The 21353-nt window shown below is 40.0% G+C and overlaps 2 protein-coding genes across 2 annotated transcripts; one reads left to right on the top strand and one right to left on the bottom strand.

The window, feature by feature from the left end:
• Positions 1 to 1219: 1219 nt before the first annotated feature.
• On the bottom strand, positions 1220 to 14731 carry LOC309697297 (vitelline membrane outer layer protein 1-like; the record flags this gene model as incomplete). Its single annotated transcript, XM_082519098.1, has 5 exons — positions 14669 to 14731; positions 6295 to 6471; positions 4038 to 4147; positions 1778 to 1891; positions 1220 to 1403 (listed from the first exon to the last, which is right to left on the bottom strand). Exons 2-5 carry the CDS (start codon positions 6469 to 6471, stop codon positions 1220 to 1222), a joined length of 585 nt encoding a protein of 194 aa, XP_082375224.1. The 5' UTR covers positions 14669 to 14731.
• On the top strand, positions 14647 to 19697 carry LOC309696340 (endonuclease domain-containing 1 protein-like). The gene is made up of 2 exons (XM_082517529.1): positions 14647 to 15156; positions 18170 to 19697. The coding sequence occupies exons 1-2, from the start codon at positions 14869 to 14871 to the stop codon at positions 19502 to 19504; spliced, it is 1623 nt and encodes a 540-aa protein (XP_082373655.1). The 5' UTR covers positions 14647 to 14868; the 3' UTR covers positions 19505 to 19697.
• The last annotated feature ends 1656 nt before the right edge of the window (positions 19698 to 21353 follow it).

The raw sequence follows: 21353 nt of genomic DNA, 5'->3' as shown, positions 1-21353 counted from the left end.
CTGAGCCGAACTCTCGTGACATCTCCCAAAGAAAATTACTTTTATTTCCAGCTCCATCAAACAAGGCTATTTCAGTCGCCATGTTGGAGCCAGAATACATCAGTCAGCACTCATTGCTCCAAGACAGAGAGACTCATTGTTTTTAGGGCAACCACTCTGCCAACAAGGAGCGAACTTGACAGAGGCCCTGCTGTGATTGGCCAAACTTTGGAACGTTCCCCAAGGTGGTTTTATTGGGGCATCTGATTTGCCAGTTAATAACTTGAATAACTTTAGTTAAATACCAAATGTCACAGAAAAAAAATATTATCAGCAAGAACATGTTAAACATCTACTCTACCATCACAGGGGGTGTACAGATTAAAATAAGTTAAATTGAAGTCTTTTTAAGACCATTTAAACATGTCAAAATGATAAAGACACATACTCAATTTTTTTTTTAAGTGACAGGAAGGCACATTGCTTTGACGAGACAAAAAAGAAAGACCCAGTTACCCAGAATTTGACACAATGTTATACTTCTTAAGGCCTTATTTAAATTAAATTAAATTAAATTGAAGACCTTTTAAGAATCTGTAGACACCTGGTCAGGTGTGTCCAGCCAGTTAAAAGCAGGAACTGGATAAAAGTGGGACATTTGAAGGAAGTGAAAGCCCTCTTTTTCTTCTCCAACCTTTATTTTACCAGGGAAGTCCTGTTGAGATTTGGCATCTCTTTATCAAAGGAGCCCTGGGAGTGAATCAGTCACACACTCACACTGAAGGACAATTTACAAACTCCAATTAACCTACAGCATGTTCTTTTGGACTGTGGGAGGAAACCGGAGTACCCAGAGGAGACCCACGCATATATGGGGAGAACATGCAAATTCTACACAGGAAGGCCCCAGCTGGAAATCAAACCTGGAACCTTGTGATTATGAAGCAGCAGTGCTAACCACTGTGCTTTCTACCAACCTCCTCTTTCTGCTTCTTATTGGCTTAAACACACCTGGCCCAGGTGATCAGCAGGATGGTGTTGGCCTTGAGGGATTGAGTTTGACACCTGTGGTTTAGTGGATTATTGGTCCAAAACAAGTGGAAGAGCTGCAGTCAAATCAAAGCACTGAGTCCATAATGGGTTCCAGCATAGCTGTGGGTTTTATTGATTACAAACTGCACCCTCAGTGGGATCTCTCCTTTTGACTGTTGCTGCTGTGTGAGGAGCATCAGAGAGGTTTTTATTTGCAGCAGAAGAACTGCACGTCGTTGAGCGCCGTGTCATCGCCCCAGCCCTGCGGCTCCTCCACGCGGGTCCTCAGCCCACAGATGGCGCCTCTGGGACACTTCCTGCTCCAGTGTCCCCACTCGCCCCACTGCAGCCCATCACCCTCCAGCTGAGCGCCGGTGCCACTGCAGATGAATCTGTGAGAAAAGTTTTTGAATGGTGACAGATGTTCCAGTGTTTTTCTCTGTGTGTCTGTCTCTTTACTGTCCTCTCAGATGCCAACCAACTCAGCCAGATAGTTTTCCTTTCTGATTCTGGGGAGGTTCGGTGATTACAGAGTTCCCCGGCCTATTCACGTTTCAAAACTATCTGAGAGGAGCTTGAAAACTATAGTGACACTGTACAGTCACTATAAAACATTATTATTCTTTAACTTTCATTTGAGACGTTGGACATAAAAAGAAAGGTTTGGTTTGTTTTCCGACTCATGAAATGCTGCAGAGAGCGTAGGTAGTTAGAGTTTGATGCTTGACTCGTCCCAAGGTCTCCTCTGGGCGATGCGTTCACTTACTTGATGTTGTTGACGGATGTGTCGTCACCCTGGCCCTGTGCAGACTCAACGCGGAGCATAAAGGAGGCCAGGTATCCACTTTCACAGCTCTTCACCGCAGTCCAGTCCCCCCAACTGAATAATAATAATAGATTAGATTTATACTGCACTTTTCTAGACACCCAAAGTGCTTACAGGGTGTATCCATTATTCATTCACTCCACATTCATACTTGGTGATGCTAAACTACTATAGCCACAGCTGTCCTGGGGCAGGCTGACAGAAGCACGGCTGCCAGTGTGTGCCTACGGTCCCCCCTGACCATTCAATTCAATTCAGTTTATTTATATAGCGCTAATTCACAGTGAACATTGTTTCAGAGCTACAGAGACGAGACACACAAACACAAAAACAGGAGGTGGGCCAGTCGACATTTCTATGGAGAGAGAAACAGAATTAACGGCAGTAATAATTATTAGGACAAACAGATATGAAAAGAGTAGAGAGAGCAGAAAAGAAATGTGGTCAGTTTGTCCTCCAGCCCAGCGGTCCCCAACCCCCAGGCCTTGGACCGGTACCGGTCCGTGAGTCGTTTGGTACCGGGCCGCGAGAGTTGAGGCTCAGGTGTGAAATGTATGGTTTTCAGGGTTTTTATCGGTTTTCAGCGTTATTTTGTTATCGTTTTTATCGTTAACTCTGTTTTCCTGGGTCTTTTCATGTGTGTTATGAATAAATTTTCTTTTTTTCGGTACCGGTACTAGTTTTATTTTGTTGTATTTATCCGCGACACCTTAAAGGCCGGTCCATGAAAATATTGTCGGGCATAAACCGGTCCGTGGCGCAAAAAAGGTTGGGGACCGCTGCTCCAGCCTATAGCAGCAAAACTAAGATAAGGGGGTGGGCGTGATTAAATAATAATAGAATAAAAGATAGCGATGACTGTCTGTGCGATGATGTGTGAGGGTGGAGAAAGACGCTAGCATGCCCAAGGAGATAAGTCAGGATAGACTAAACACTCCCCAGGTGAGTTAGGCTTATTGGCATGCCAGCATTTGAAAAAGAGATGAGAGAGAAAAGGAGGGAAAAGAAAAAGAAGAGAAGAAAAAGGAGGCTGAGTCAGAGAGAGGATGGCAGAAATTTAAATTCCCAAGTATAAGATTTATTAAAGAGGAAAGTTTTAAGTCTAGTCTTAAAAATAGACAAGGTGTCAGCATCACAGATGAAAGTTGGGAGCTGGTTCCACAAAAGAGGAGCTTGAAAACTAAAAGCTCTGCCTTTCATTCTACTTTTAGAAACTCCAGGACCATCACCAGAAACACTCACACTCCAGTGGTGCCAACACTGGAGACAAGGAAGGTTAAATGTCTTACCCAAGGACACAACAACATGACTAGCAAGAGTAGGATTCAAACCGCTGACCTCTTGATCATTGGACAACCTGCTCAACCACCTGAGCCACCACTGTTAATCTTCCAGTTCAACAACAAAGCTCCACCACAGGCTGAGGATGTCTGTGAGTTGTTCAGGTAGTTTGGTGTTTTTGTCAAGGTTCTTTCAGCAACAAAACATTAATATAAATTATCATTAAAAAACATACAAATAAAATAAGCAGTTCAAAAATCGAAACAAATGACTTTCAACTGTTCATAAGGTGGTGAAATGCTTTTCTGCACCCTCTCCGAATACAATAGAAAATAAATAAATAATATAGTCAGTGGCTGTAGAACATTTTTGATTCAGTTTGTCAGTAAAGAAGAACACTTGGCTATTTTTGCTAACAACATATTTCAGAGTATGGTATCCTTCTTGCCCCATCCACATGAAAACGAAGATCCAAAGGTTTTAAAAATCTCCACATTGGCCGCAGTTTTTAGATTTCTCTGTTTGTTTGATGATGAATTTCTCCGTTTTTGTGTGGATGAAAGAGCAAAACAGAAAAAAATGTTTGCGTTTATCAAATATCCCCATATATACCCGGAGTTGTGGGGACAGGACCTTATTTATTTTCTTGCCCTGTTCATGTGTGTGACCCATTGACTGTATATAGGAGCTGGACCCAGTCAGTGTGACGTCGCCGTGATCCATATTGAAAGTGCCTGCTGGCTGCAAGAAGAAAAAAACCCTCCTGATTGGCAGAGTGAAATAAAAGGGCGACTGAAAAGGCTTCATTCGAGAAGTAAGTCATTTTCTATGGATGACGTCACACTCACTCACTCCAGTTCTTTTATACAGTCAATGGTGTGACCGACGGCTCATGGTTCAGATGACGCTGCTGCCTCACCTCCCCACAGCAGATTGCACTGTGGTCTGCTGTTTGCTGCTGGGGTCAAAACAGTACAAGCGTATCCCGTTAACAGCCGTGTCGTCTCCAGAGCCTTGTGGAGCCTCCACCTAAGACAGAGCCACAGGGAGAACCACAGGAAGTCCATCAGGTTGGTGTTCGTTAGACAGCACTTTCTCATACATCACAAACAGATCACAAAACATGGACGCATCATGCACTGAGCTTTGATGACACAGAGTGTGGACAAGTTAGCAGCGACAGCAACAGTTAAATCTGTTTCATAAAACCCTGAATCAGCAGAACCTGTTGAGATGGAAGATTTGTATCATGCTCAGAACTTCTCAAACCACAACTCTAGAGTCAAGTGAAATATCAAAGACCTTGTTACTAAGTCTTTTGTTCAGCTACCTGGATTTACGCAGTAGTTATTGGCAAGTTGAGCTGGCAGAGGGTGCTTGTCCAATAACTGCATGCACACTGTAGACAAGAGGCTGTGGCAGTTTAAGCTGATGACGTTTAGACTTTGTAACAATGGCTACCTTTGAGAGACTGATAGAGCAGGTCCTCAACAACTAAGGCTGTCACCTTTAACGCACTAAAGACAGTATCACAGACAGCTCTCACCCTGGCTTTAAGTTGTTTAAACTGCTGCCCTCTGATAGGTGCTATAGGTGTTTGAGAACAAAAACAAATAGACTTAAAAATAGCTTTTTTCCTAAAGCTATTGCCACCCTGAACTCCCACATGGAGTAAATTATTTATCCATTTACTTATTTATCCATTTTCTATTTTTTCTATTTTTATTCATCTATCTATTTTTCTAATTTATGTCATCTTTGCTAGTTGTAAATTAAGTGTGTCGTACATACATACATGTATGCATGCATATACAAAGTCGACCCAGACAACAAAGTAAAGCTAGTTTTCGCTACCAGCCGACACGAGCCCGACGTATCAGCCAGAGGTCTCTTTATGGTTTTATGCCTTTACGAGCAGCGGATCTGTTTTATATTCGCGCGGAATAGTTTTCTACACGAGATCGCTGCAAAAAGTGCAGCCTTACCTAATGTTGTGCAGGAGGCTGGAAGGTACCGGCTAGATATAGTCGGGCTTGCCACTCTGGAGTTGCCACGGTGAGAGGCACTTCGCCTTCTGGCGGGGGGGACAGGTCTGCGACTGTTGTTTCAGCTTACGGGCTGAGCAGTAGTTCAGAGTACTTCTTGGAGTCTCTCGGAGGGGTGCTGGAAAGTACTCCTTCGGGGGACTCCATTGTCCTACTGGGAGACTTCAACACTCACTTGGGTAACGACAGTAACACCTGGAAGGGAGTAACTGGGAGGAAGAGATGTCCTCATGGAAACTTGTCAAGCTGGACTGCGACTGAACGACTGAACTCGGCCAGATCTAACCTATTGGCCTAATAATCCAATGAAAAAATTGGACACCTTTTCCACTCTACCACCGGATTTTTAACAAATGCTTCCTCAAATCTCCCCACCATTCCTTTATTCCTCACTAAAACGGACTTCATTATTCACTCAATGAAAAATGTACTTGTTACTGTTAATTTCTCCTTTGTCTCTCGCCTCCTTATGTAAGCTAGCTTTTGTTGTTTCATCCACTATTGAACAAAACCAGTTCTGCAAACCTGATCATGGTAACAGTCCCTCCTCACTTGGTTCTCGGCCCTTTCAGTCAATGCAACCACAGACTGGGCTGACTTACAAATTTTTTTTTTTAGGTTGGGTACTTTAGTTTGAAAGGAAGATTTTAAAACTTTTTTAAATGATATATTTAAAAAAATGCTGTGACATGGTTTAAGAATTTAATTATTTTAAATTGTATTATTATATCGTGGACATGTTAATGTTGATGTCTGTCCTGATTGTTTCAATTTTATTTACGTTTTACTTGTACTTAATTTTCTTTAGTTCGCTTTATCAGAAGAAGTTTATCTCAACATGCTATGAGATAAGAATTATTCGCCATTATTCGCCAATGAAAACACAATACCCCTTTTTAATAACCCATATGTACAGACATAAAAAAAACATTTCTTATGTACCAATCCTCTTTTTTACACATTTTAAGTACCATGGAACAGAGTAACGTGGTACATGTAACATGTACCACGTTATTACCATTAATAAGAAGGTCACCAACATCAGCTTGAAGAGCGGTTTGAGCAGGTGTTGTTATAGATAAACCATTACCAGACACATTAGAGCAGGAGTGAATCCTCTTCACCACTCACCTTGATGCTGAAGCCAACAGCGTAAGAGCCTACAGGACACATCTCCGTGACACCCCAGTCCCCCCACTGTGTGCTGTATGGTACATAAAGCTGGTAGAGGGTAATGGTATGTCCTGGCACCACGTGCACCCACGACAGCAGCAGCAGGTATGTGGTGCTCAGACTCAGACGCAGCATCTGTGCGGTTTATGGACAAGAGCAAAGCGGGAAGGATAACGAACAGAAAAATTATGTCTCTAACAGGTCTCTTGACTTGGACACATGAAGCAGAGCTCCCTAATATGTGGACATAAACACTTACGCAATATTTGTATATCTGTGTCATCAGTATTGCTAATCTGTAACTAAAGCTGCCCCACTCGAGGGGCACACATCAAGTCTCCTGTGAGTATTTTTTAACAGCATTTAGCTCACACATTTATCTGACGCTTTACTAACAGTCAGGTGTAAGATTTTAAAGGTTATTTGTAGCATTTTGGAGTTATCAAAGGGAAAAAGGGGATGGCTGTAGAGAGACAAATGCTTATTAACCAGTTCTTCCCCTTTCTACTCTTACTTAGTAGATCTTTTTTTTGTTTTCACTTTTTCTGTCCAGAGTTGGGAATTTTCATTTTGCAGAAATGCCAAGCAGGGTCTGCATTACCACTGTAGCTCTTTTGTAGTGCCATGTGGCAAGAGCCCTGAACCATTTGACTTCAGCTGTTTGGTGGCCAGAGCCACATTTTGTGATGACACTCAGCAGCTCCCAGCGATGGATGTGCAACTGTATGCATGTGAACTGGAGGTTTCTGCAAATATGTTTTGTGGAGCAGGGAAATTATTTTACTGCTATTGTTAAATAATTGTCATCATTACCATTGCATTAATAATATAATCTGGAGTTTATATTGCATTCAGGGGTTAAACAGTGTCTCTTTCAGAAAGACTGAGTTGCAGGCTGACAGGAAGTTGTATGCAGAAGTGAAAGCAGGAAGTTATTTTGAGCAGCAGGCTAAGACGAGGAAGTGGAGAATTGTGCAGGAGTCTGACACACTGCAAAAGCAACATATGCAAATTCACATACACAAGCAGAAAATGCATTAACCTTATAAAGACAAGACAAGCTCATGGAGTTTAATGCATAGACACTGATTAAACCTGGCTAAGAACAAACATATGCAATGAAGAACAGCTTGCTATTTTGTATGAATGATACAATGGTGTGAATGTTTAATAAAATATATTTGAGTTTGTAATTGAGGAATAGAAGAAGCCATATGACTGAGGAAGTGACTTTCAGGAGAGGAAGCACGGCAGACAAGAGGAGTGCAGATTTGGGTAGGAAATTTATAGTTTAGTGATATGTTGTTGTAAGGGGGTTTTATGCTGAATTGAAGTATGTTACAGAGCATAAGGGGGTGATTTTTGTTTGCAAATGGTGTGGTTTTAATGAGACTTTCGGTGTATTGAGGAGGTGAAATTATGTGGTGGCAAAACTTTTGTGTGTTTAAGGTTGTTGAGGTTGTTGTGGTGATGGGTTGATTTTGTCAGTTAGGTTTGGGTTGGTGTTTTTGTTTTTAATAGAGGGAGTTTTAGGAAACATGGACATGTCTGGGAGGGGCCCATTATTTTGTAACAGTGCACTTAAAGAAAACCTGTCAGGTGATTTTGTTTTGTTTTTATGAGCTAACAATCAGCTCTATTTTTTCATTTCTGTTTTAAGCAGGCCTGCAACAGTGAATAACGGCGCTGAAAATTATCGGGAAGAGCAAATATAAGGGGGCTTTCCAGATTTCAATTGGCTGAGGAGAAAGCTACCTGGGGACAATTCAGGACGTAAGTCCCTGTAAAAAGGATTTTATGCGAGTTAATCCAGTCCAAAAGCATAAAGAAATATTTTCCTATGGAAAATAAAAAATGACTGAGCTCATTTTGCTGAGGGTGGAGTATCTGATCGTGCGGGAAGCTCCACTATCAGCAAATACATGGTGTGACTGCATGTGAGTGAATGTGTGACTGCATGTGAGTGAATGTGTGACTGAATGTGAGAGAGGATGAATTAATGTGGACAAACAATTGTTTTTACCAGAGAAAATTTGTTGACTGGGGTTAGATTATGGGATTATAGTATATTGTTGGGAGAATGCCAAATGCTAAAGGGGAAATATTTTTTGATGTAACTCAGTTATCATTAATTGAAGAAACACATGACTGATAACTGTTCTGTTTTAAGTTTATTTTTATGACATAGATTGGATCATGAGTGGGGAAACTGGGCATTTTTAAGTTTTGTATAGTATCTTGACACATGAAATGTATCAAGATAAAGGGGGGTTTAGGGTTTAATAATTTAATTGTTTAATAATTTAGGATCATTTCAGGACCTTTTGGGTTTTTGATCATTTGGATATGGTAAAACTGAAACTGAAAAAAATAAGAAACCGGAAACCTAAATTGGGTAAGCTAATAACACAAACCAGAAACGAGGATGCAGGGAGGTCCGGGGAAATACACACAGAGAACACAGCTTTAAGAAGGCTTTAAGGTTTTATGCATACAGGTATTAAATTAACTTTGTATTCCAGGTGCAGTTATAACTATTTTATACATATTGCATATCTGTGCTTATTTGAGTTGATGTTCAGGTTCTTTAAAGGTCTTAAGCTTCATCTAGTGAGAGTGTCTAGATGATCCATGCTGAGGGAAAACTAGAACATAGAAGGAATTGCAATACATGCTTACAAAACACTTATATATCAGATCATTTTATATTAAGGTTTTAGTAGAGGTTCTTGGTTAAAACATTTATTTAGTAGAAGACATACACATAGTCTCAGTGAGCTTCTGGTCTGGTAAAAGGTCAGAAGTGCAACAGGTGAATTGAGAAAGAGCATTTGAGGACGAGACACAGACAGTAGGTGAAGAGGTGACACAAAGAGCATGTGAGGTCGTGACACACACACACATAGAGTTAAATTTATTTAGAGGAGAGATTACTCATGTCTGGTTGTAACTGCAAAAGTGTCTCGGTAAAAGAGGAACCGTTCCTTGTTGTCTCGGCAAGAAAGAGGAACAAGACAAGAACTGAAAGGTAGACAGGAAGGGCTAGCCATGAAAATAGAAGATGATCTTCTGGGTTAAAAGTCTGATCTATGTATAAAATGTATCTGTGACGCATGAAGGGGCGTCAGTAAATCAAACCCTGATGCTATAAAATATCTGTTCATGCTTTGATTAAGTCGAGGACTACTGGCTGTCTGCGTACAGAGTGTCTTCCCACACGTGTGTTCATTAAAATCATTGTTGGACCAAGATCCTCTGGACCAAGAGTAGTTTGTACTCTCCTTCCTCAATTTTGAACCTTAACAGTTTGCTCCTATAGGACTTACCTAAACTAAAATGAAAGGGTGCAGAAAAGAAATCAGTCCCAACATTACTATGCTATTACTGTCATCAGTTAGTCAGTGTAATAGACATGAGAACCTTTGGTTCACAAGCTTAAGTTGCTTAAGTAACTCTCTTTCTGCAAAATAAAGTATATAAAGACCAATGTTGGGCAATTAATTATATAGTTACTTCTTCAAAAAAGTTACAGAGTTATGCAAACAACAAAGTTTTTTGCAGCTGTTTACCTAAAAATGCAGCCAAGGGATTTTTCTAAACAAACATTTCAAAATATTTACAGAACAATCAGCTGTTCTCCATCAAATCTGATGCCACACAAATTATTTGTGCCACTCCAAAAAATAATTTCTGTCCACTATGAGATGAAGGAGAACAACAGCCTGATACCTGCAGGCCTGACAACAGGAGATGTATCACTGCTGTAACACCTGTAACATTCAGCAGTCACCTCATTGTTCTGACACACACAACAAAACTATTGACTACACTACACACTAACTACACAAGATTTGCGCTAAACGTGGCAAATCTCTCACATCTCAAAGCACCGCAGTCACTCCTAACCCCTCACTCCTCCCCCCAGGCTTTCGAGCGTTTTCCTTATAAAACGCCGTTTTTACTGTTTCTTACCGCATTAAATATAAACAATGATAGTATTCAGGAAAACCAAACATTGCATATTTTTTTATCACAACTCTGGTTTTACGTGGCCTATCAACACAATTTGAAAACTGGTATAAAGTCCACACTTTTTCCGTCAATTGTTCCGTCTGTTCTGCATCTCCAATGTTTGTACACGTTGTCATTGACGTGGCTTCACTCCACATCAGCCACGCCGCTTTGCCAGCTAAAACACCGGTGTCGGCACATAAGGACGCTGTCATAGCCTGTCAACGACGTTGATTAGCTGCGTATATACGAATATGAATCACATTATTGGCTAAGCTATCGTTCTAATCCCATACGGGAGCAGCCAGTCACTTACTGACTAACACTGCAAAACAGAATTGTTAAAGTTTTAATTTTAATTTCAGTTCAGGTTAGTTTTTTTTTTTTTTTTTTGCGCAACACAGATTTTCTGTGCGCAGAGACGTGCCAGCAGTGTGCCATTGCGCACGTGCGCAGCTTAGAGGGAACATTGGTCAAGAGTTGCTCAAAGTGACCTTGTACTGGAAACCACTAACTCTCGAAATAAGAACAAAATCAGTCTGTATCTGGGTTAAAACCTTGAAGCCGTTCCAATTGTGTTGTTTACAGGAAGACAGCTGACAAACTCCAAATACAAAGGGCAATTCTGCTACACTGACAGCAGATATTAACTTTTAATTGCTCAAGTTATTACAATATCAACACCTATTGCATAGTTAAATGTGGCAATCATTTGGTAAGCAGTCTTATTCAGTTTAGCATCAGAAAGTTCCTTGGCATTCAGATGTAGTCAATGATAGTTTTTGGTTTTAGACCAGCCGCAGGGTCACCAGTTTTCCAGTCCGTGTTTTCAGATTCAAAATGACGGGAATTGGTTCAAAATGATAGACTGATCCAGATAAAATCTGTGAGCAAATATCCTGACAGAGCAGAGCAGTAATTGTTTTTCCAGTCAGTCCCATGCTTGCAGTATTAAGGTTGGGCAAACAGAAAAAAATCATTAAAACTTATCAGTACAAATAAACGCCTGCCAAGATTCAATAAAAAAATATATAACCCAAAGGCCTGGCACACAAAAACCTTTGTGTTCGACTTTTTCATGTTTAAGGATTTTGAAATGATTACATACATGCAGCTTCAGCTAAAGATATGTTTTGACTTGGGCACATAAAGCAGAGCTCCCTGATGTGTGGACATAAACACTTACGCAATATTTGTATATCTGTGTCATCAGTATTACTAATCTGTAACTAAAGCTGCCCCACTCGAGGGGCATACATCAAGTCTCCTGTGAGTATTTTTTAACAGCATTTAGATTACACATTTATCTGACGCTTTACTGACAGTCAGGTGTAAGATTTTAAAGTTACTTGTAGCATTTTGGAGTTATCAAAGGACAAAAGAGGATGGCTGTAGCTTGGAAATACAAGCAATTGGGTGATTGGAAGTTCAAATCTTGGATCAGACAGTCAATGTCTTTGGGCAAGACACTGTTAAGGTTCAAAGTTGAGGAAGGAGAGTACACACCACCCATGGTCCAGAGGATCTTTGGTCAAACAATGATTTTAATGAACACACGTGTGGGAAGACACTCTGTACGCAGACAGCCAGTAGTCCTCGACTTAATCAAAGCATGAACAGATATTTTATAGCATCAGGGTTTGATTTACTGACGCCCCTTCATGCGTCACAGATACATTTTATACATAGATCAGACTTTTAACCCAGAAGATCATCTTCTATTTTCATGGCTAGCCCTTCCTGTCTACCTTTCAGTTCTTGTCTTGTTCCTCTTTCTTGCCGAGACAACAAGGAACGGTTCCTCTTTTACCGAGACACTTTTGCAGTTACAACCAGACATGAGTAATCTCTCCTCTAAATAAATTTAACTCTATGTGTGTGTGTGTCACGACCTCACATGCTCTTTGTGTCACCTCTTCACCTACTGTCTGTGTCTCGTCCTCAAATGCTCTTTCTCAATTCACCTGTTGCACTTCTGACCTTTTACCAGACCAGAAGCTCACTGAGACTATGTGTATGTCTTCTACTAAATAAATGTTTTAACCAAGAACCTCTACTAAAACCTTAATATAAAATGATCTGATATATAAGTGTTTTGTAAGCATGTATTGCAATTCCTTCTATGTTCTAGTTTTCCCTCAGCATGGATCATCTAGACACTCTCACTAGATGAAGCTTAAGACCTTTAAAGAACCTGAACATCAACTCAAATAAGCACAGATATGCAATATGTATAAAATAGTTATAACTGCACCTGGAATACAAAGTTAATTTAATACCTGTGTGCATAAAACCTTAAAGCCTTCTTAAAGCTATCTGTTACATTGTTAAAGCCTCGTCTTAGCCTGCTGCTCAAAATAACTTCCTGCTTTCACTTCTGCATACAACTTCCTGTCAGCCTGCAACTCAGTCTTTCTGAAAGAGACACTGTTTAACCCCTGAATGCAATATAAACTCCAGATTATATTATTAATGCAATGGTAATGATGACAATTATTTAACAATAGCAGTAAAATAATTTCCCTGCTCCACAACACTTAACCCACATCGACTCCATTGTAGAATATGTTTGATGTGTAGGCCAGTTTGAGTAAAAGCGTCTGCTGAAATAGTGAACACTATTTAGTATTAAAATTCAAACCCTAGAAGTGATATCAAGAGGAGTTAAATTTGATATAAGCTGCAAAAAATTATATAGAGCTATGCAATAAAAAATTATTAAACTCGTAGGAGTCTCTGTGTCAGAAGAGAGTGAGAAAGTATTTTTTCTCACTTTGGTCACAGCGCAGCATTAACTCTGTTGATTTTAAGCTGTAAGTTTGTTTTCTGCTGAATCAGCGCGATAGATGTGCTCTTGGGCCAAAAGAGCTGGAAAAAAAAACTTGGTCCGTTTACCAGAGTAACCATGGCGCAGTCAAAATAAAAGGAGAGGTGAGGTTGGTTGAAACATTTTTTAATCCTTAATAACTGGGAGGATGTAAAAAGTAATTGAAACTGCAGCTTCTGCACATAAAGACTTCTGAAAACTTGCGGCTCGCTGCTGCAGCGTGCATCACTAATTACAGCTGATTGTTTTCCTCATAGACATACGAATCAAGTAGGTGAACAGGGTGTGTTTATGAAAGGCGATGTCATCAGATATCAGGAGAAATTTGGGAGTATGGTGGCTCTGGGAGAACGCAGACACAGTCAGCTTCCCAATGAGAATTTTTATTAAATCTGAGCACAGATATGGAGATATTACTGTGCCGATATTACTGCACAGATATTACCTGTATGATGTTCGTACTCAGCAAAAGTGCTTTATCCGTACCAGGTTAAAGACCCACCTGTTCTCAGCTGCATTTGTTTAGTATTCAAGGGTCTGCACCTGCACAATTGATTTAGGCTTGTGCTGGGTAGATTTCATTTTAGCTTTCTTTGGGTCTCTGTTTGAGGGATCACTCCTTTCATTTTATTTTCTATCTTTTCTTTACTTTTAATGTTGTATGTAATTTCTTTTCATAATTTATGTAAAGCACTTTGAATTGTCTGTACACGAAAGGTGCTATAGAAATAAACTTGCCTTGCCTTCAGCACAGAATGTGTTTGCTCGAATACAGTATTTGAATGCTATTGGATGATGATCAGATGACGGAACAAGAACGCCGCTCTCGGGTGATTCTTAATTTGATACAATCACTGCTCGGCTATTTTCAACCACTCAAATGGCTGAAATCGTCTGCTGAAGCCGAACTTCAGGATTTTTCTGCAGTCTAGAAGTCCTGCAGCATGAGCCATGTAGTGATGTTTCCACGACAGCGTACGACTTGTTGTGCCAGTGGTTGCATTTTAGGGAAAGGACTAAGCTTTGATGTACGTCTTTTTAACTTCTTTTTAAATATCACAATTTTAAGCTGAAATAAACTGTACCTTTACATGCAATAAGGTAAGATGTATTACCCCCCAAAATACAATACCCCCTGGTAACACCATACAGTGCATAGTTTTTCAAACAGAAGCTCCACCAAAAATGTGCAGATCATTTTGCAAAGGCTCAAGACTGGCTCATGTTGCAAAACAAGGAACAGCATCTTCCCTGTCTACTAGAGCTTCAAATGAGAGGAGAAAAGTTTAAAGTCTGTGAAAATGTCAACAAATACCACAATTGTAAGCCCACAAATTGTACCATGTTTATCTTTACATTCTGGGAGATCAGAATTATTATTATTATTACCCCCCCCCCCCCCCCCCCCAAAAAAAATAACCCCCTTTAACATTTCTCTTACAGATTGTTGAACTTTTACTTTTTTATGTTTTTCATTATACTTTTGAATTTTACCTTCTTAATCTTGCATGACGAAATTCAATTTTCCAGACATACAGGAAGGGAGCAAAGTCACCCAGGGACAGAATCGAATGTAAATAGTTGCATCACAGCAGTTTGTAAAAAAAAAAAAGAAAAAAAAAAAAAAAAAGCAGATCAAACAGTCGAGTGTTGTTTAAAACATCTGCCTCTCTGACTGTAGTCAGACCGCAGTCATGATAGTCTGGGCTGTCCTCTCTCTGGCTCTGTGTGGTGTTCTACCTACACTAACAGAGGTTGTCGACGACTTCAGAGACTGTTCAGGGTTCTTCTACAAAAGAAGCCAACCTCAAGGTTTTGATCAAAATGCCCATAAAATATGTCAAAAGTTTCATGATAGCTCGTACTTCGCTTCGCTGTATTCTACTGCCCACAGGATCCCACTCTACAGCGCCTACACCTTTAACTATGCGTGCAACAACGAGGAGGGACGGAAAACTGGGAACTGGTTCATTGAGCCGCAGGTAAACTGTTATTACTATCAGTTTATGGGAAACTTTGTTTGGTTTAAATTATCATTAGTAAGACTGTGCCTTCTCCTGTTAACAAGTTTATATTTTTGAGATATCCAGAAGATGAGCTGCAAATTGTTGGTTGCTTGAGTAATGGACTTTCTTTCAATGAACAAGCTTTGTTCATAAAGATGTACACGGAATAAATTTGATGGTAAAGTAAGTTATATTTAAGGAACTTTAGAAAAGGATTCAGGATCCATGCCACAGTAAAGAGGAGAGTTCATCCTGGTGCAACATGGCTCACCTATGCACCAGTCCGACTTCTAATAAGCCATGGTGGGTATCATCTGGATTGGTGTTGTATAAATGTAACAATAACAAGTTTTTCGTGTCCTAATTTATGTCTGGCCATACATTGTGTTTGTACTTCCAGACACATTTCACGAAGCAGAACGCAGTCTTCAGAAATATCTAAGTGAACACTGTGATACGTCTGACCTTCAGTCCGAAGCTGAAACTCAGACCAGTCATAAAAGAAAGCACAAGTAAAGCTGCTTTATAACTCAAAATGTTAGAAATATTCCAGTTTAGAAAATCAGCACTGCTCAGTGTTAGCCATTGTTAATCTTCAAAACTGACTAGGTTACTTTTAAACATATAACACTGTCAAAAGTGTTAATTTAACACTCAACAGTGTTGTATTTAACACTCAGAGGTGTGGACCCATATAGACCCATATCTCCAGTGTTAATTTAACACTGGAGATTTTGCTGTGCAGAAAACTCCAAAAAACATCATTTTGCGCAACACTCCCCTTTTAACTCAGTGAGAACTGTGAGGAAGTGGTATATAACTCCTGAAGTGGCTGCACATTTTATTGATGTTTTTAGACAAACTCCTGTTCAGATTTGACCTGCATCTTGTGATTTTATTACTGATGATTTTAATAATAGACTACAGTCTATTGCTCTACTGAAATTAAAAACATTAACATCTAAAATGAAGAAATGACAATATCAGAAGTTTAAAAAGAAATTACAGGAGAGCTGAGAGGAGATAGAGAAAAACAAAACCAATAATTCATCAGGACATTTTAAAGAACAACTCAAAATTTACAATAACTCAATTAAACGGGCAAGAACACTATATTTCTCAAACCTCATAACTGAAAATAAAAATAATCCAAAGTTTCTTTTCAAAACAATCACTCTTATAATAAATAAGGATTTCAACAAGTCCTCTGTGCCACTATCTAATGCTGCATGCGAGGACTTTGCAGACCACTTCATGAATAAAGTCAGTGCTACAAGATCCAAGCTTTTATCATTACATGATGTTAATCTCAATGGATCACCAGCATTGCTCTTACCTGAGGAAACACTAGAGAGTTTTGTCCTGGTTGATGCAAAGATGCTTGGTTGAGTTTTTCCCCAAGTAAACCCAACAACCTGCCTTTTAGATCCCATTCCCACTTCATTTTAAAAAAATATTTTATGGTTTCTTTTAGTCTGAGCTTTTAAATATAGTCAGTTACTCTCTTCAGATGGGTGTCTTCCATGCTGCCTGTAAAATGGCTGTGGTGAAGCCGCTTCTGAAGAAGAGTAATTTAGATACAAATGTTCTTGATAACCTGTATCCAACTTACCGTTTTTAAGTAAAATTATTGAGAAAATTGTTTTTATTCAACTGCAAGATTTTTTAAATTAGCAAAAGATTTTAAAAAAATTCAATCTGGTTTTAGGACAAAACCACAGCCCTGAGACGGCCCTTTTAAAGATTTTTAATGACTTAAGAAGTAACTTTGATAGACAGAAACTTTCTGTCCTGGTGCTACTGGATCTTAATGTTGCTTTTGATACAGTATACATCACCAGATTTTATTAGACAGACTCAGGAGTCTGGTGGGCCTCTCAGGAAATGTCGTTAAGACAGGTTTTTATCATCTCAAATATTGCCAAAATCCGCCCTTTCCTCTCTCTTACCAGCACAGAGGTGCTGATGCATGCCTGTATTTTCAGCTGGTTAGATTACTGTAATGCCCTGCTCTCTGGTTTACGTCAAAAATCTATTTGTAATCTTCAATTACTCCAAAACTCTGCGGCAAGAGTTCGGACAAGGACCAGGGGGTGGGAACACATTACACCGGTTTTAAAATTGCTGCATTGGCTCCCTGTGAATTTTAGTATTGATTTTAAGGTTGGCTTATTAGTTTTTAAATGTTCAAATGGTCTTGGGCCTTCTTACCTTAGTGATCTACTTTTAAAGTATGAGCCCTTGTGGACCCTGAGGTCCTCTGGCTTTTCAGATGTTCCCCAGGGTGAGGAACATGACTTACGGTAGGGCCTCGTTCCACCATTACGGTCCTCACCTGTGGAACAGCCTGCCGGAGAGCCTCAGGGCTGCAGAGACCGTAGAGGTTTTTAAGGGGGGGTTAAAGACCCACCTTTTTAATATGGTTTTTAGATTATTTTACCAGGATATTTATTCATTTATTTGGTTTTATTCCAGTGAACTCTGCTTTTAAATGATTTTACCTGGTTATTTATTCTTTTATTCGTTTTAAGTCCTGTGTTTCCCCATGGGGGTTCATCATGCCAGGGTTTAGCTGGCTTGGTCTGTTCTTATTGCCGCAGTGCTTGCCCTCACTGGCAAGCACTCAATGGCTGTGAGGCGGACCCTGGGCTGCCCTGGTCTGGGTGGGTGCTGTGGTGATGCCCCGGTGACTGAGCTGGCACCTGGTATGAATGAGTCCCCAATATACTGTTTCCTCACAGCAGAGGCAGGGTGGGTTTTTCACTTTTAACAATCGCGGTACTGTTTTTATTATCTTGTTCATTGTGTTTGGGATCGGGATGTGTGTGTATGTGAATGGGACGGGGGTGGAGGGTGGACCGGGAGGATTGAGGGGCTTATCATCATGTTTTTATGTATTTTATCTTGTTTATGTTTGAATTTATTTTAAATTGTAAAAAATAAAGTTTGAATTGAATTGAACTCATCTGTACATTTGCCTTTCCTTCAGCTCTCAAAGCACGAGATTCCTGCCTATTCAAACGAGGTTTACATGAAAAGCTACACTGCAAGAGAGTCACAAAATATCAAAGTCAAACAAGCTGTTAATGATGACTACTCGCACACTGGCTATGACCGAGGTCACCTGAACCCAAACAGCTACCAGTGTGGTCAAGGGCGCACCGCCACCTTCACCCTCACCAACAGTGCCCCCATGGATGCCTGCTTCAACCGGGTCCACTGGAAAGAATGGGAGGCTGCAGTGATTCGAATTTTAAAAGAGCAACACCCAGCAGGTACAGCTTACCTGGTGCCAGGGACTGCTTACCAGGTGACAGGTAAAGCTTACCTGGTGACAGGGACTGTACCCTCACCACACAACAGAAGAATACCAATGCAGGGGAGTTTTGATGATCGATCTGAAAGGGACTATGACAGGGTGACAGTCCCCACACATATCTGGACAGCAGTGTGTTACGATCATCCAGATGATGAAGAGGAGTCCTTCTCTTTTGGTTACATAGGAGTAAATAATCCTCATGGCATTATCAAAGTCGAATCAGTTCAAAAGCTGACAAGGCGCCTGTCTGACCTCTACGGCAGCACCAACTTAAACATTTTTGCTGATGACTGCTCTTTTCCAAATAGCAAAAAGCGTAAATCGGAGAAGCTGGCGAAGAAGCTACTTAGAACAGTTCAGCTGCCAATGGAAAACCGACTCAGCATGTCTCCAGATGCCGGGAATCTTCTTCACACCGCCTTGAGCCACTCCGATGATGAGGGACAGTTGTATCCTACAAAAAGAGTCAAGATCACAGACCTCAAAGTAGACTTCATTTACAACTCCGTACAAGCATGGATGACAGGTATGGAGGACATGAAATTTGCCAGTGGAGTTTCTTGCTCGCTTGATACTCCGAGTATCGTCGCAGATCATCCCCCAGCCGTGAGGGATGAGCTGCAACGCAAAAGACAAACATCCCAGGAGCTCTTCTGCAGACTTAGACCAGAGGTCCTAGATGACTGCTCAACCTCCTGCCTGTACATAGATCAAGCTAAAGACTACTATTGCTCCACCGGATACGTAACTGTACGATGCTCGCCAACATACTCAGACATAACAGTAAAAGGACAGAGATGTAACAGTGACCACACCTGTGGTCATCATGGGCGGGATTACTACTGGTGCAACACTGGGAACAGCTGGAATTACTGCAGCCCCCCACTGCCACTCGGAAAAACAAGTAAAGGGTTATACTGCAATTCCAAACGTAACTGTGCTCATTATGGTTCTCGAAACTTGTGGTGTGACATTGGTGACAGCTGGGATTACTGTACCAGATAATTTCTACACCTGACGACATTCACTTACAGTCAGATACCATGTTACCGTGTTGGCCATCAGCATCTGAAGGCCAACCCAATTTGAATTCAGTCATTTAACCTTGAAAATCATGATTGCAAGCAGGCTTATATAAAAATGCCAGATGTGTGAGAGCAAAACTCTTCAACAATCAATGTAAACTCTATGTTGAAATAAAAAGGAAATGAAGAAATGAATGAAAGAAAGCTGTTGTTTATGTTTTAATAAAACATGCACAAAGTTTGATAAATAGATTCATTGAGACAAAAAAAAGAACATCACTGGATGTATAACCTTCAATGGTTAAATAGAGAAAATATGCTTACCTGGAGTCAAAAGATCATTTCAATCTCAAACACAAGTCCTTATCAACAAATGACGGTGGGAAAACGAAAGGAGTAGGACAGGAGGAAACTTTTTTCCCACAACGTCATTTTTAAATCCTTTTTTCACCTAAGGTTATTAGTGAACACCAATCTGTGTGGGATAAATTTTACTTTGGTTGCAAGAAAAAAAAGTTCACTGGCCAGTTTGGCAGGCAATTAATAATAGTTTGTTATGTCCCATATAATAGTCATCAGGCATATTGCTTCAGTTATATGAAGGTCTGAAAACGCCCCATGAACATATTCTATTCATTCATTGGTTGCTTTTCACTAGAGCATCCGTTTTACATTTTAGAACTCTGTATCTGGCGTAATAATCTCAGTGAAGAGGCAGAGAAATCTCAAATTGTTCTGAGATTTTCTTTCAGAAACTTTGATCCAGTTTAAGTATTTAAGCAGGTTAGAGTTTGGGTGAGTTTAAACTCAGATTTAGATGTCTTTAAAAATACAGTTTTGCAGAAGTTTTCAAGTTGTCGACAAAAATAGCAAACAGAAAATCAGTTGATCATTTTGTTTTTGATTAGTCATTAAGTGTTGAAATATTCAAGCAATTTTTTCAGCATAGTCAGAAACTAAATGAAAGTAAATTGGTCATTTTATAAGCATACCTTAAGGGGTGTTCAGATTGACTCAATTGCATTCCATTGCACTGCTTCCTCCTGTCCATTTCGCTGTGGCGTGAAACCTCGTTGTGAATAATTAAGAAACATTAGCAGCTTCTGTTGTCTTGGAAACACTGTGCCGCATGACTCTCACACTGCAACCACGGACAGAAACCCGACAAAACTCCCACCGTGCTTTCACCACACACACTACACTGTAAGGGAACATAATGGAATGGCAGAACACATCAATCTGAATGACCTTCACTGATGAATGTGCAGGCTGCCAGCGATTACTACTCCCTCTATCCCACGACCTCATCGCTGGCTTTCCTGCATGTATGGACCACAGCGAGATATGTCATCACTGCCACTTGACTAGATACAGAAGAAACTGGAAATTGGACTGAGAGAAGCATCTCCGTGGGAATCGCCCAAATTGGCTCTTTTAAGAGTCACTAAAAACCAATAAGAGCTTGTTCTGCCATGTATGAGGTTCACAAAAAACTTTTGTACTTGATTTTTTAAATATATTAAACGAACCAAAACAAACATGTATGAAAAAATTACAAAAATATGATATTCACAAATATGTTTTTATTTTGAATTTATGTAACATTTAAATTGAGAACACACCATAAGAGTACAAATAACTAATAAATATTTACAAATTGAGAATGAATATAACAATAACAGTCATCAAATATTTTTAACAATTACAAATATTTATAAGAATTGATAATCATGTATACGTCACAGAACCTATTCCATCGTCTTTTACAAGTTTCAACTGAAAAAAAAAGAACAGCTATCGTCTCCTGGAATAATAGGGTTAGGGTTTTT

The sequence above is a fragment of the Aulonocara stuartgranti genome, assembly GCF_965226115.1.
Source record: "Aulonocara stuartgranti genome assembly, chromosome: 20".
In the NCBI taxonomy this organism is placed as follows: domain Eukaryota; kingdom Metazoa; phylum Chordata; class Actinopteri; order Cichliformes; family Cichlidae; genus Aulonocara; species Aulonocara stuartgranti.
Note: the sequence above shows the minus strand (reverse complement) of the source record. Positions and strands in the feature narration are given on the sequence as shown.